This window comes from Pundamilia nyererei, unplaced genomic scaffold (genome assembly GCF_000239375.1).
Source record: "Pundamilia nyererei isolate P.nyererei 1_Seehausen unplaced genomic scaffold, PunNye1.0 scaffold00077, whole genome shotgun sequence".
In the NCBI taxonomy this organism is placed as follows: domain Eukaryota; kingdom Metazoa; phylum Chordata; class Actinopteri; order Cichliformes; family Cichlidae; genus Pundamilia; species Pundamilia nyererei.
In genome coordinates this window covers 2,742,506-2,758,391 of record NW_005187478.1, presented here as the reverse complement: position 1 = coordinate 2,758,391, position 15,886 = coordinate 2,742,506, and the positions used below count along the sequence as shown (strand labels likewise).

Here is a 15,886-nt window from a genome sequence, read left to right as displayed (position 1 = left end):
TCTCTGAGGCGTCAGCAGCAGATTCAGATTCATATAGGGAGGAATAGTACGTCTTAAACACCTCGTTTACTTTCTTTGAATCAGAGACCAAGTTGCCTGCCGCATCTTTAATTTGGGAAATTAATCGAGACGAGGCCTGACGTTTTAACTGATGGGCCAAAAGCCTTCTGGGCTTATCACCATAAAATACATTTTAGATATTTTAGAAAAGCTTTTGTTCTTCGCTATAAATCTGCACATTTAAATGTTTTTTATGAGTCTTTGACCTTGCCACTCTGGTGGTCCGTGGGAAATTCATCTCACCCTAGAAGCTGAAATTGACTATTTTTCACTATGTCCTGCTAGCACACTCTTTTTCTTTCAGCTTTACTTTTTAACAAAAAACCCCAAAACAAACAGTTCGCCTCATCATCCTGCTGTGCTCTGGTAATTTTTCAGAAATCATCCCATATATAGCAGATTTATTAGTTCTGATGTTTGTTTGTTTGTTTGTTTTAAAAAAGACATCCCTAATATATGCTTGTGTCTGTCTGTTCAGGAAGACAAAACAAACGTTCAAGTAGGAGCTATGTCTGTCAAGAGAACACAGTACAATATGATCCACAAGTAGCTTCACAAACAGACATAGTCATTTCTGTAATTTATATCCCTATCCATTTCACTGTAAAGGATCTGACTGATTATGATGTGAAGGCGATGCTCACCTCTGACACCTGGTCAGTGCTGGGCCTTTTTGCAGGTGCACAGGGGCATATATTCATATCATTGTCAAAAATTACACCAATTTACCACCGGAATTCAGCATTAAGAGCATAGCTGCCTGTTAGAGCTGGAGTCTGCTGCAGTGCTCACCAAGCAGACACTCTCACAAGCATGTTGTAGACTTCTGCAGGATAGACTGGGTTGTTCCGTGTGCAAGTGGCAGTGTGTCTGTGAAATTAAATTATTTGCTCATGATTTGATGTTTTATCCTACGCAGGGATTTTAACATAAATATAATTCAAGCATATGAGTCTGTAGAGATTCATTTGCTTTTGGAGCCAGCTTCAAGCAGCCTCTAAAATTCTACAGTCGATCTCCCTTTCCCCTCCTCAGCAAAGGTTGGCAGTAAAGCACCTGATGTTACTGTTGTTCACCCTTAAAAGACACGAAGAGGAAGAAGAAGAAGAACGCCCATTTTGCTTAGAGTGTCCGCATCGAAGAGTACAGAAATATCAACAGACAGAAGAGGACAAAGAGCTGCAATGGACGGGTAAATGTATTTATGTTGCAGCTGATGCTTTTGGGTGTGCCCTCCACAGCTATGCGTGGGCCGTATTCAGAATAAAGCATTTCCCCTGCTCGGTTTGACACAGGCTAAATGTTAGCTCCCCTGCAAATCGTGAAGCTGTATAAAGCGAAGTGCACGACGTTAGCTAGCTAACGTCACGAAATGTATTACTGAAATGTCTTGATTGTGTGGGGAGCATTATTCAGCAGTATGTTTTATGTGTCTTTTTCTAACGTAATGGTAATGCCTCGTGTTAACAACCTAGTTAGATTAAGACACTTATGCGTTTCGACGTAATAATGCATTGTTTTGTGTGTAAAATAAAATTGAACGTTTGCTTGCTACATTAACAAAGCTGCCGGTAACAGTGGAATCAGTGTAAGTGGTTTCATGGCATTGGCGACTATTACTGTCAGTTATTACAATTTTAATAAGCGATTAGTTAACCCGGCGTTAATGAATCATGTCAAAGCCGACATGACTTGACAGTTGGAGCTGCTCGCGCATTAACTGAAAGCAGGCTCCTTTGTCTGGAATAATGCATGCTACACTCACCTCTGTCGGGGTATTGTACATTAAGGGTTTAAAAATATATATATTATTATTTCACTGTGAGAGTGCGTCGCACAACAGTTTGTGCAGTTAACTATATGCAAAATAATGCAATAAATAAAGGCGGTTTTTTTGGATTTAGGTTTGTTTTAAAACACTTTAGCATCAGTATCAGGTGCTCATACTGCTCGGACTGTACATTTGGAAAGAAAATGGATAAACGAAAGGTGTGTAAGAGGAACGTATATCAGTTTAGTAAATATGGCCATATTCAAAGCAGGCTGTAAAGTTGGTGGGTGCGTTGAAACAGAACAAATGTGATCTGTATTGTTTTTCTTCGAGTAGTAATATGATTTAAGGGAATATTGGCACCAAAACGACATATACTTTGTCATTTTTGTTACTCGCCTAGACGGTACAGTTTCTACTTAAAGCTCTGAAATAAGAAAATCAGTTGTTTTACAGACTGCATTGATAGTTGTATCTGTGCAGTCATCAGAGCTCCAAAGTATCGACAGTAATAAATGAACACAAGTTAAATTCTCACCAGCAACATAATCATTTCCAATTTTACTAAGCAATACTTCAATTTTGGTTTTAATTATGAGAACAATTACATTGTTTCAGTGCTCACGAGATTTGCAGTTTATCCTTAATCTCTTTTCCCATTTGTTTTTGGCAGTGATGTTGCGGTTGGTGTGAAAGTAAGTTGTATTGCTGAGTTTTGGTTTTTTTCCCTCTACTCTTAACAATTATGTATTCCCTGACTGTTTGACATGATCTTTTAGATTTTTCTTTGTATACCTTTCAGATTTTGTTGAACATAGAAATTTTAACTTTTTTTCTTTTTTTGCTTGTTTTACTAGAGAGGCTCAGATGAGCTCAACATGTACGGTAGCAGCCCCAACTCTATGACTGGTGAGTTCAGTTGTAGCTTGAATGGAACCCACAAGCACCTCCTTAAAAAGTGTTTTACGTGCATATGATACGTGACCTAAAAGATAAATTCAGTGCTAACGGTTCCCAATATTTCTTTTCTCTGTCAAGTCATGATTTAACATTACAAGTTCATAATAGTTCTGTTCTTACTTCTTTGTTACAGTGATCTTTGAAAATGTGTCAGTGAACAAGTATGCCCAATAACATGACCCAAACTGTGTGGTTTGATATGAAAAGCTATTGATCCTTAATGTTTGTCTATATGTGCATATTCAGCGAATGGCAGTGACAGTAAGAAACAACGCCTGGACGAATCACCTCCCTCCAGAGTCCTCCACATCAGAAAACTTCCCAATGAGGTGTCAGAGACTGAAGTCATCGCTCTGGGGCTGCCCTTTGGAAAGGTCACCAATATACTGATGCTAAAGGGGAAAAACCAGGTGAGCTACAGTGAAATATTCTCGTTTCGGCTAGTGCTAGGATGGAAAATAAAACATTCAACTTTTACACAGAATGGGAAATTAACTATTATGCACTGGGCCTAATGCAAGGGAAAAAGGCTATTTTCAGCCGCTCCCTTATTCCAAAGGTGTCACAACAGCAGTGGTGTGATTTGTCAGAATCCAAGAACTGAATACTGTAAATAGATGATTTTACATTGTAAACTGCAAAAGAAGATAATACTAGTTATCACTTTACCCCCAAAAGCAAATGTTGAAAGGACAAAACTTTCCTAGCGAGTACTCTTGTAACAGTTACGTTTCTCTATCAAAATATGCTAATATTTGCATGTGCATGTGCAATGACAATAAAGTTGAATTCTATTCTATTCTATTCTATTCTAATACAGCAAATTTAGAAAAAAAAGCTTTCACATTATTTTAGTCACGGAAAGCCATTACTAACATAAGGTGAGCAGAGTTTATTTCCCCCCCAAAAATTCATTCCTATATTGAATGAGCGTCTGGCCAGTTATGAATACAGGTGGACTTACTAGTTCATTAAATTCAGTGAGACTGTGTCTGTTCCCCGGGGGCTTTCATTGGTGTTATTGATGCTCTGTGAAATTAGCCATTTGTGTTAATTTTTTCCTGGATTTTTTGTCACCTCAACTGTAGCATTATCATTCTTCAAAAGTTGAACATGGTGTACCTTTCCAGGCTTTTCTTGAGTTGGGCACAGAGGAAGCTGCTGTAACTATGGTGAACTACTACACAGCTGTCACACCACAGGTCTGAAGTACAACCTTTTCTATAAGCATTAATGTTTTCCGCTGTTGCTTTAATTCTTAGTAACTAATATGTGGATTTGTATTGTATTCAGGTCAGAAATACTCCAGTCTTCATCCAGTATTCCAACCATAAGGAACTGAAAACAGACTCTGCTCTTAACCAGGTAAATGGATTTATTTATTTGTATTTGTACACTAAAGACTGTCCTTCACCCAGTCCTCGATGAATTAATCTTAAATCACCTTATATTGTTGTGTCTTTTCTCTTTCCATTCAGAGGGCCCAGGCAGTACTGCAGGCAGTGTCAGCAGTTCAGGATGGAAGCTCTCCGTCCTCTGACCCAGGAGTTTTGGACTTAACTCCACCCCCCAGCCCTGTCCTGCGAATTATCATTGACAACATGTTTTATCCTGTCACATTAGATGTTCTACAACAGGTAAAACATGAATACTAAATTTGGCATTATGTTTGGTATTCACAGTCTGGTATTTTCTGATGTTTGGACTACAGGTCAGAAAAAGAGCACAGAAATAAACTAAGGGTGCATATATCCGATATTTCGATCAGATATCCAGTACTGACCCCAAAACTGGATGGTAAAAATGGTAAATGGACTGGTTCTTATATAGCGCTTTTCTACTGAGCACTCAAAGCGCTTTACAAGATGTCATGACAATGGACTGATCTATAGTTTGAGTCCTTCCTTTCAATTCTGTGTTTGTGTGCTATCCAACAGCTAGCTGCAGAGCTAAGGTAGCATAAAGCTAACCTCAGTTATACAAAGCAGCAGCAGTTTGGAGGCATTTCTCATTGCCAACAAAGTTTTCTTGCTCAACTGTAAACTGTGGTTAGAGTGACCTGACATGACTGAAAACATAGGATGACACAACTTTGCTTTTTCTCACTTTGTCTCCCTCGTTCACTTTCACTCCTATTATATTCTTTCGTAGAGGCATTACATCAGGTCCCAGAGTGAAGGACATTGGTTTGGTTTAACACTTCATGGGAAGCTTTTATTATGGTAACATAACATGATGTTGTCAACTCACTCATATTATTTGCCTCCAGATCTTTAGCAGTGCCACACTTCAAGTGTCTGTGAGAAGAAAAAGCATTAATTACTGTGACTGTAATTGGTAGCACTATGTAGGCAGGATAGCGACTTAATTTAAAACTGGTATCGCATTATACTCAGCATTGGCAGATGTCCGCAGCCAACGTATTGGATGTTATCTGGAAAAAAATGAATCGGTGCATCCCCACATTGATCATCATCCCCATAAGACTTCAAAAGCTGTTTTTGCTGACTAGTTTTGTCAGCAAATTTGTCTATATAGTTTGAAACTGTTATCATAACAAATCTAATTGGTGGGACACTGGTTTAGCTCACTGGGTTGAGCATGTGACCTATATATAGCCTTAATACAGAATCCTGGGTTTGATCTGCCTTGAGGCCATTTACTGTACATTTTGCACGTGGTCTTTCTCCCAGCTTTCCTCTCTTGTCTCCACTGTCCATCATTACAAATAAAGGGTAAAAAGACCTCAAAATACATTTAAAAAAAAGAAAAAATTGTGAACCTTACTCAGTTTAAGTTTGCTGCTCATGGTTTTATAGTGTTTGTTTTGTTTTTTTTTCTTTTCTTTTCCTCTTCTCAGATCTTCAGTAAGTTTGGGACCGTAATGAAGATTATAACCTTCACCAAGAACAACCAATTCCAGGCTCTTCTGCAGTTCAGTGACCCCGTCAATGCACAGCAAGCTAAACTGGTGGGGCCACAAATACACAAACTGGAGCTAACACTCAGAATGCAGACTTACATATTTCGAATTAGAATGGGAAGCAGATTCCAGGATTCTTGGTTCTGTGGAACCAGCTTCCAGTTTTAATTGAGGAGCCAGACATCCTCTCTACTTTTAAGATTAGGCTTAAAACTTTAATTTCGATAAAGCATATAGTAAGGGCTGGATCAGATAGCCCTGAATCCTTCCTAGTTACACTGCAATAGGTCTTTGCCTTCCCATTGTTGTAGAAGCGCAAATAAAGTATGCAGGCAGATGCATAAATGGCTGACAAAACCAGAAAAAACAATGCTTAATGTGTTGAGCCACTACATGCTGACAGAGTAGCAACAGTGTCTAACACTTTCTTTTCTCCAGGGTTATTAAAGTATATCTCTGTAGGCTTTAGATCTGTCTTTCTATCTGTCGCCATCTATGTACCAAAATACAGTTGTACAACATTGTCGTTGTTGTTATTGTTGTTGTTGTTGTTGTTATTAATAAAAATAATAATCTGGTACTGACCTCAAAATATGAGTTAGGAAGTGCTTTGCTCTATTGATTTCGTCTGACATCTTAAAAAAATTTCAGTATTTGATACCACAACATTGACTGCATGAACAGAATCAACTTTTGGAGACTATTGTACAAGCTTTTATTTCTCTTTTGTTCCTTTTACTTCAGTCTTTGGATGGACAGAACATCTATAACTCATGCTGTACTCTGCGGATAGACTTCAGTAAACTGGTCAACGTTAACGTCAAATACAACAATGATAAGAGTCGAGATTACACCAGGCCTGATCTTCCTACAGGAGATGGAGAGTCAACCAACAAGGATCATTCTTTACTGGGTAAATAGACCACCTCCTGAATCCATCTATCAAACATCAACTTATCTGTCCCTCCATTTATCCATAACCCTGTACTGTCACGTTCATAACTCCATTTTTTTGCTTTAGATGGAACACATCCACAAAGAAATTCTTTTGCCAGTCATGGTTCAATTTAAGGAAGTGAATTTGAAGCCAGTTTACCGACACATTATTACAGTTACACTGAATATGTCGTAATCCTTTCCGCTCTGTATTTGTTTGTGTATTTAAGAATAGAGAATAAAGAATGCAGTTAGTTATTATAATAATCAATCAATAAAGGCCAATAAATGCAAGTAAATAGATTGTTTGACCTACAGAGGGATGCATTTAAAATTAACTTTGAAAATTAAAGTGAATAAATGATCTGGCAGACATGTGTGGGTCCCTTCATGTGTATGCCTCCCCAGACAATTATGACCATCCAACTGGAAGCATAAAGTTCTCATTGGATTCTCCAGACCCTTTCAGATCGTTCACATGTGCTCATGATGAACCTGCTTTTTCTAATCTCTGAAAAACACAGTGCGCAAGTGGTTGACCTGCCAATTCTGGTATTCTGTGGCAAATGCCAGTCGGGCTCCACAGTGCCAGGCAGTGAGTCCAGGGCCCACTAGAGAACACTGGACCCTAAGCCACCCTTGTGAAGTCTGTTTCTCTTGTTTGGTCAGTTTGGAAATTTACACTACTGGTCTCCTGGAGGTCATTGTGTTGGGCAAGATTTCTGTCTCCCATCTGTGTCTTGGAATCTCCCGAGACTGTCCTGGGAGACATCGGACACTAAGAAACCTTCTGGCCGTGGCACGTATCGATGTGCCATACTGGAGGAGTTGGAATACCTGTCCAATCTCTGTAGGGGCTAGGTATCGCTGGTAGCGTCTCGCTACCAGTAGAGACACTGATAATAGCAAAATGCAAAACTAGTTAAAAAACATTAGAAAAGATAAAGAGGAAAACTTGTCAGTGGTCCCTACTTGTAAACCGTTCTTGTCACATTGTTGCCCCACTAGTGCACCTGTTGTTACTTTCATTAACACCAAAGCAGCTGTACCTGATTAGCCTTGCCCTTTGCTATTTACCTGACCAGATCAATATCCCATAAGTATAACTGACTTGGTGCTAGGGTCTGGTCTGGGGTGTTTAAAGTTTCTGGGTAATATTATGAGTTGTCCTCTTTAGCCTGATAAAGTCTAGCACGAAACCGTTACAAAGAAATATATTGCACAAGTCGTTGATGGTGCATGGGAGTCAGTTAGAAATGTGCAATACTTCATACTTTTGCAATTTATGCAGTATCAGACACAAAAGCAACTTTTCGTGTTATTGTCTTCATAAACTTGGTGTTCGTTTCTACTGCCCTTGTGCTCTTCCCTTTTACATTAATGTTATTCATTAATCACTCTGAATATATTCTGCAAAACAATCAACTTTAACACCTTGTTACTGTATTGTGTATTAGGAAGGGGCAAGTATTTGAATTGATCAACCAATCAAGAGTGTGACTTTCAAACAGACCCAGCTTTTTGCAGTGTAGTGCACATTAGTCATTTGCTGTTTATACAGGATATTGAAAGCTTATTTTTCTCACAGGCTTCCTAAATATGCGTCTTCTGGGTCAGTACAGTAGGTGCACCGGGTCATCTCAACGAACTGCTTATGGTTGGGAAGCATAATGCTTGTTGCCAAATATAGTTGCGGCAAACGACACAAATTCTTACAAGCTTACATTACAAGATTACAAGTTTGTTGTAGTAGCTACAAATTAAACTGTAGACATAGAGAAGTATCTTCCATCTTTGAAGCAAAAGAGATCTTACTTGCATTTATTTCCATCAGGTTGTAGCTGTGGGTCAGTTTGTTACATTTTATTTGAGAAGCAAGTTTCTTTCTCTTAGACAAGTACACGTTATTCATAGCAAATGACACCATTTGTATACTGACTTTTGGATGTCCGTAACTTGTCTCTGGTCATTCTACTTGTACATAAATCATCTCTGTTCCTCTTTTTGTGAGGTGTCAGCTTACAGGTTGCTGGTGTATTGCAGCCATGCTGTAATGCTGATATATCTTAGATCTCATTTAAGCACAGAGTTCTTTTTTTAATGTTAATTTTGTCTCTTCTAATCTGGTGACGATGCAGTATCTGACATGCACTATCTGAGTAGTTTTCGATAAATATTTACTTATTGACTGTAATAACTCATTAAATATAATACTGTTATTTAGGCCAGTATGGATTTTTGTGATATTTGTACTCTTTGGTGCTAGGTTAGCTAAGTGTTGTGTGGTATAAATCTAGCTGTTATTGTCTTGTAGGTACCCCATCTGGAGCACTAGCTTCCTACTCTAGTGGAGGAGGTTACTCATCTTCTCTCTCCCTCTCCCAGGGTGGAGGTACCTATACTTTTTTTTTTTCTTATTTTTGTTTTTCCATGACTCTGCCTCTGTTACTGCTGCCCTGTCTCCTGTCATGTCCAGCTATGATTACTATAAAAGAATAGTGGTTACGAAATAGGTCGGTTGATTTTGGAACTAAATATATAAATGAGGCAAATAGTGGCCTTAAGAAACTGCTGTTTACCATCTTGTAAACAGTTGGGTTCTTTGCAGTCCCCTGTATTATTATAGTTCATCACATAATAAATGTTTTTTCCCAATAATGTGCTGGCATTGATTAACCTGAACTATTTTTATGAGCTTTTTTAATCTTACTTTTAATATTTAAATATATGTATAGGTTGTGTTAAATTAGCTGAACTGTTTAAACTGTGCTTTTTCAGCTTAATTTAATAGCAATACTGAGAGTTTCAGAGATTTAAAGATTGCTGCGTTTTGAAGTCTTGAAGAATTTCTCTTTGTAGATTAACTTGTTCTGTTCACCAAAACACTTAAATGGTTTAAATGCAGGTTGTATGTTATGGCTGTTGATTTTTGTAAAAAATAAATAAATATAGAAATAATATTCAGTCAGATGTGTGAAAACTTTGCTCATGGTTGTTTTTCTTCCCCATGTTTTAAAATGAGGGGTCTTTGTTGAGAGTGTAAATCTGTGTTGATTCAAATGGCCCTGTTAGTTGAATGCAGTGAGATTTGGGGGGGGGGGAATGTTATGTGTGCTTCATTGTTGTCGACAGCTACACCTTCCCCCAGCTGTACAGTTACAGCTGTTACCTGTATCCACTAGCATATTTTTATTGGGTATGAAATAAAAGCAACTTGGAAAAAGCTTTAAAGGTTAATTAAAAAAACAAACAAACAACTCAATAATAACTTATATTATTTACTGTTGTTTTAACTGTTTAGCTGTTATCCATCCACATATGTTCCCCATTTACAGATTACAGCAGCCTTGATCATTCTTTGCTGTATGAATGATGTTGACTTTTGAAGGTTATGGGGCTAACAGCTTTTCTACTGGAAGCCCTGCTTCTCTATGTGGTTTACCTCTATAGAGAAGAAGCAAAAATGTTAAATGGTATAGTGCAGGTAATGTTCACTTTGGTGACCGTTCCCTTTCATTTCTGTAGTGCCAACAAGTACTACTTTTTTTTTTTTTTTTAAGTTGAGATAGCTAAAGTTAAATGGCAATTGTCATACCACCAATAACCTCAATCATGTCAGACCCTACCCTGAATTGGTTAGGTTGTCCATTTTGATTTCTTTTCATGTCTTTTTTTCTTTATCACATTTGAGGAATTGTTACATATTTCGCATTTCAGATCACAATAGTTCTTTCATTTAGGATCTGTTAAACTGATTAAAAATAATAGCCCTGCCAATGCTTCATGCAGTTAGCTGACAATAAACAAGTGTGTTGGTGTTTCTAGTTTTTGTAGTTTAGTGTCTAATTCTGAGATGTGCCTTCTCTTGTGCTTTCCGAACAGGAGCCATCAGCCCTCTGAGTGCGGCAGCAGCGGCAGCAGCAGCTGCAGGTCGCGTTGCTCTATCAGGATCAGGAGTGTCAGGGGTCCTGTTGGCATCCAACCTAAATGAAGAGGTACACAAACCATGTGCATAATGTTAAAGTAATATTTTTAAGTTCTGTAAAATGCACTTATTTGAATTGTTGGATGCTGCTGAGGTTGGTAGTAGTGTAAATTCCTGTGTGGGCTGTGGTTGGATGTGTGCTATGTCTTTTGTGTGCTAAATTTTTCCCATATCTTCCTCCACTTAGCTAAAGTATAATACATCGTCTTGACCCCTAAGCTGTTTCAGGGTTTTCTTCACTTAGCACCAAAACTTTTTTCCCCAGTTAAATTGTCCAGTGTGGATTGGCCTTTAGTGTGGATTGGCCAATTTATCTTGTTTTCAAGAACTTTCTCAGATTCAGGAATGACTGTTAGGGAGTGGTGTGAGGGTGTGTGTGTCTGTATATGTGTGTTTTTGTGTCTGTGTGAGAGAGAGATGAATCTCCAGATTGATTTTGTTCTCCAAGACCCATCACAAGTCCTAAATTTTACTGTCTTAAAATATTTTCAACTACTTCATGTTTGATCCCATTGTGTCTGTCAGATGGTGAGAGGTTTCTCTGTAATAAACACCTGCATACTTGTATATTTTTTATCATAGCATTCTATTTAGTCTTTCAAGTTTTTGTTAATTTTCTAAGTGTAAATGTGCAACTATTCTGTCATCTGTTTTTCCAGTATCTTCTGTACCTGTTATCTTTTTCTGTGTTCCATCTCTCTATCAAACTCCTTCTCTTTTCCTCTCTCTCTGTCTGTCTTTGTCCCTCTCTGTATTGAAATGGACTTCTTAGTAAAATAGTGGTTTCACACTTCTACCCTTAGTGCAGGAGCTGTATCCTGACCGTTTCATAAGAGCACACAGTTTTCTCTGGTGACCAATCCGCTTGAGAGCAGCAACTTCCACATACACTTGGGAGTCTGCTCAATACAGTCCATTTGTTAAGTAGTGTTTGGGTGTGGTGTGGCCATTCTTCATATTGTAAGTGTTGAACCCAAGTGATGTTTTTCAGTCACTTGCTCATTCTTTCTCAACTCTGTCATCAAATGTATGGATGGATTTTAGCTGTTTTAACACAGTAGACTTGAGTTTCCAGTTTTCATAGTAAAAGAAGTCCCAGACAATGAGCAAAACTTTAAAAAAAGCTTTCATCCATCTTGAACATTCTAAAATTTTTCGACTAATTTTGGTAGTAGTAAAATGTGACAAACTGACACCCTTGTTTTGGCAATGGCCTCTGTTAACACAGAGGATCTTGTTCCAGGGTTGGACTACTTATAGTGATGACACAAGGACTTATTTGAAATGTTAGATTTTTTTTTTTAAATAGGATGAAATTTGTAAAATGAATACATGTTCTTTTATGAATAGCTTTTTAGATCGTCCTGGTTTTAAATTGCCGTACATGGGAATGCGCCGACCCAATGCCAGTCATGACTCTGAAAGCTATATTAGGTATCAGTAACAGCGGGCCAATGAGAAACCAGTGTGACCATTAATGACATCACAGTAGTGTCACACTGAGCTTAAATGACACAAATGCATTCTTTCATTGTAGTTTGCTTTTACAAACAATGATTCCGAATCTCCTCCTCAGAGGGATGGAAACAGCTTTGTATTTTAGTACTAGCGGACTATTGGATCGGTACTTCGTATTAGCAGGTATATTACAGGTGTTATTGCCTTGGATTGGTGCATCCCTAGTAATGTTTGAATGAATAATTTATTGCTTTGCATTTAAGTGGTCTAGCTCCATTGTTTGTATAAAGCTCCTCCACACTTGTCAGTTTGATCTGCCAGACATGGATGGTGGTTCTTGTGGTGCTCGATGCCTCCAGCCATCTGCTTCATGGTACTGTGTCCTTTTGGTTTGATGTGTCCTGCTGCTCACTCTTCCACTCACTCTTTGTTTTTTTGTTTATTATTCTACCTGCCTTCCATTGTTTTGTTTTGTTTTCTTCGCTGTTAAATGCATTCCGAAAGAAATGTTTGCATATGTGTGTAAACAAAACTGGACTGTGTGTTTGAAATCCAGCCAGCAATCAATCAGACTCCGTTGATATTCCACTGATGCTCTGTTTACTGACCTCTGCTTTGGTTTTTGTCCTCCTCTCCTCCTTTCTCCTTTCCCTGCCTCCTTTTTTCCCTCCTCTGCTCCCCCTTCACACATTTATTTTCTCTCCATGTGGCCATCCATTCTTTACTGCCGCACACTTCTCTTAACCCGCAACCAATCATCTACATTTGCCCTGAATTATTTTGCCTCCTTTCTCACTTTTTACTCTTCACTTTTCTCACTCTGATCTAAAACAAATTTGGTTTTGCCATTTTGACCCTCCTCCTCTCCGAAACTCCCACTCCCCCATGGCCTTCATCTTTGCTCCACCCCTCACCATCATGGAAACCACCACCCCTCGTCCAACGCTGGGCGGTCTGATTTCTACCTTCGTCTCTCCTCTTCCTCCTCCTCTGCTCCTCCTCTTCCTGTCCTCTGCTCTGCGGTCTCTCTCTCTAAAGATGGTCACGCCTCAAAGTCTCTTTACCCTCTTCGGTATGTTCAACCTCTACTATTCTATCTGTATATCTCTCTCTGTTAATCAAGTTTTGTTCACTTTCTTCAGTGATGTCGTGGACTTCTGTATCTTCCTGTATTTCCAAGCCTTTCTCTATTATATTGTGTACTCAAGAGTTCAAATATACTTCTGTCACCACATTAAAAGTGCAGTGAGTCTGACAGATTGTCCATTCGGTCAGCTTATCTCTAAACTCAAGACACCAAAACCACTTACATATATACCCTATAACGCATAAGAACTCTGCCTGGTCCACAGTTGGTGTAGCAGGCCTTCAGTCAAAAGACAAGTTTCTGTTTTGTTTTTTGTTGTTGGTGTTTTATTTTTACATGTACAATTGCAGAAAGACGAAAAAGCCAAACTGTCAACTGCATATATGTATCTAAAATACTGCACCATATTTTCTTCAACTTAAGAATTTTTTCAAGTCAATAGTCGGGTGTCTCTGTGAACACTGAGAGAGCTTTTAATTGTTCATACTGAGCATGGAAAAAATGTATGGTATATGGACAAAAGTATGGGGAATCTTAAAATTTAGGTGTGTTTTGACTCTTTGCCACAGGAGTATAAAATTATACATCTAGCCATGCAGTCTGCAATTTGTGGAAGAACTCATTGAATTGGAGCATGGTACAAAAATAAAATGGTGATGTTGCAATAATTCAAATCGTAAAAGTAAAGTAAAGGTACAGAGGGGGGTCACTAATGCTCTGCTGACCCAAACATCCTCTGCCATTAACATCAACACAAAAACTGTCCACCAGGAGCTTCACAGCATGGTTTTCCATGGCTGAGCAGCTTCTGTACGTGTAGCTGGCATTGACAAGGTTTCAGACTGAGCTTAACAGTTTATGATATATCTTTAGTTTTGCATGTTTCTCGTACCACAGCACACACAGACCAGTAAAAACAAGAGAAAATGTTTTTTTAATGTCCATGGCCATTTAGAATCACCAGTTAATCTAACATGCATGTCTTTGGACTGTGGGAGGAAGCAGGATTTTTTTTAGTGGAAATCCATGCAGGTACAGGGAGAACAAGCCCCAGCCAGCCAGTGCTTGAACCAGTATTTGCTTTAATCACCCTAATTTTTTTCTTCCTCTTATAATTTTAAAACTGTACCCTAAAAGTGCATTAGGAAAGGGATTATTTAATGACTAGGAACCTGTTTCAGTGTTGATACGAACACCTGACTATTGTTTTAGGACTAACCTTTAAATACATTGAACATCTGCCTGTGAAAATGTAATTCAACTGCTTCATTGTAAAAGTGAGTGCTGAAAGGTTTTACAGCCAGTAGAAGTAATAGAAGCGTTGTTAGAGCACCACAGCGACCACAAATGAGATAAAATTTGTTTTAGATGAAATGGCAAAATAAATATTTGTTCCACTCTCAAGTTTATTAGCAAAGACCACAGCAGAAAGTATTGCATCCCTGCAGATTTCTGCTGTCTTTCTCCTTGTGCCTTGGCTACCATGTGTCTTTTAGTGGTTTTTTATTTTTTCCTTCCTTACTGATAATCAGGTTGATCACGACAGTCCTGTGTACTCATTAAGACTCATTCTTGCGCTACTTTTCTTTCTATCCTTTTTTTTCTAGATTTTGTTTTAAACAAGTGCAGTCAGTTTGCAGTTGGATTTTGCAGCCAATCAATCCTCTAAATAAGTTGTGTCACAAAGGTCACATTGGACTGTCGAGTAGCACGAGAGTTTCTTGCCTTTACACTCATATAAACTAGTTTTTAGTTTTTGCAACTCCAAGATGTCCACGGTTCAAAATATCTCCATTCAAAATCACTGAAAAGATATCAGTCGTTCTGAGTTCTAACTAAGTCATGTTCCTGACTTAGTTTACTCTATATTTGTTTAATGACGTGTATTTTTGACCATGTCCGTGTCTAGTTTTCCATTTTGAATTGCATTATTAGGCTGGATTTGTGAGTCCTGCATACACTGCTCAATAATCAATCAGGTGTCATTGCTAAAGCTCAACCACGATTTTCTCATTGGTTCACAGTCATGATATAAAACTACTCAGGTTCACAGAGGCATTTTATTGACTTTAAAGTTGAAGTCAAATGGGAAGATTCCATCTTTTTCATTTGTCTTTCTAGCACTAACTTTATTCCTTCCATCCTTCACACTTCTCCTTTTTTTATCTTCGTCGGCTCCATCTCTCCTGCTCTATCTGTCTTCTTTCTCTTCTCCCCTGCTCTCTTTCTCTCCTATCGATCTCCCTCTCTCGCTCGCGCTCGTTCTCTCTCGCTCTTTCTTTCTGTACCTTCAGGGGTCTATGGTGATGTGCAAAGGGTAAAGATACTCTACAACAAAAAGGACAGCGCTCTGATTCAGCTGTCAGATGGCAACCAGGCTCAACTTGGTAAGTTTGAGATCATTTAAGGCATGATACTTGTATTTTTACAATCACTGTTTCAGGCTTAATGTGAAAACTTGCCAGTTCCACTGGTTGACATATTTTGAAAAACTCTTTAGGAAAAATGGATTTATTTATTATTTCACTGAAAAAAATGTTCTGTTAAAGATTCTCATTGATATGAAGAAAATGAAATGTGCTTTTGTTTTTGTAGCGCTTGAGATTTGCATGTACAAAGTCACTCGAGTAGTGATTTTGATGATTACAGTTAGGGATGGGTACCGGTGTCCGGTGCCATGATGGCACCGGTTCTGACATAAACGGT

At 38.5% G+C, this 15,886-nt stretch overlaps 1 protein-coding gene across 1 annotated transcript in view; it reads left to right on the top strand.

Moving 5' to 3' along the window:
- Positions 1-1,160: 1,160 nt before the first annotated feature.
- LOC102209766 (polypyrimidine tract-binding protein 2-like) overlaps positions 1,161-15,886 on the top strand; it is a 21,749-nt gene continuing 7,023 nt past the window's right edge. Inside the window, exons 1-13 of the mRNA XM_005737595.1 lie at positions 1,161-1,252; positions 2,505-2,526; positions 2,689-2,740; positions 3,038-3,201; positions 3,922-3,993; positions 4,085-4,156; positions 4,270-4,428; positions 5,652-5,762; positions 6,459-6,627; positions 8,965-9,042; positions 10,533-10,645; positions 13,132-13,165; positions 15,475-15,567. Coding sequence (XP_005737652.1) covers positions 1,245-1,252; positions 2,505-2,526; positions 2,689-2,740; positions 3,038-3,201; positions 3,922-3,993; positions 4,085-4,156; positions 4,270-4,428; positions 5,652-5,762; positions 6,459-6,627; positions 8,965-9,042; positions 10,533-10,645; positions 13,132-13,165; positions 15,475-15,567 — 1,147 coding nt within the window. The 5' untranslated portion in view covers positions 1,161-1,244. The remainder of the gene's footprint in view (positions 1,253-2,504; positions 2,527-2,688; positions 2,741-3,037; positions 3,202-3,921; positions 3,994-4,084; positions 4,157-4,269; positions 4,429-5,651; positions 5,763-6,458; positions 6,628-8,964; positions 9,043-10,532; positions 10,646-13,131; positions 13,166-15,474; positions 15,568-15,886) is intronic.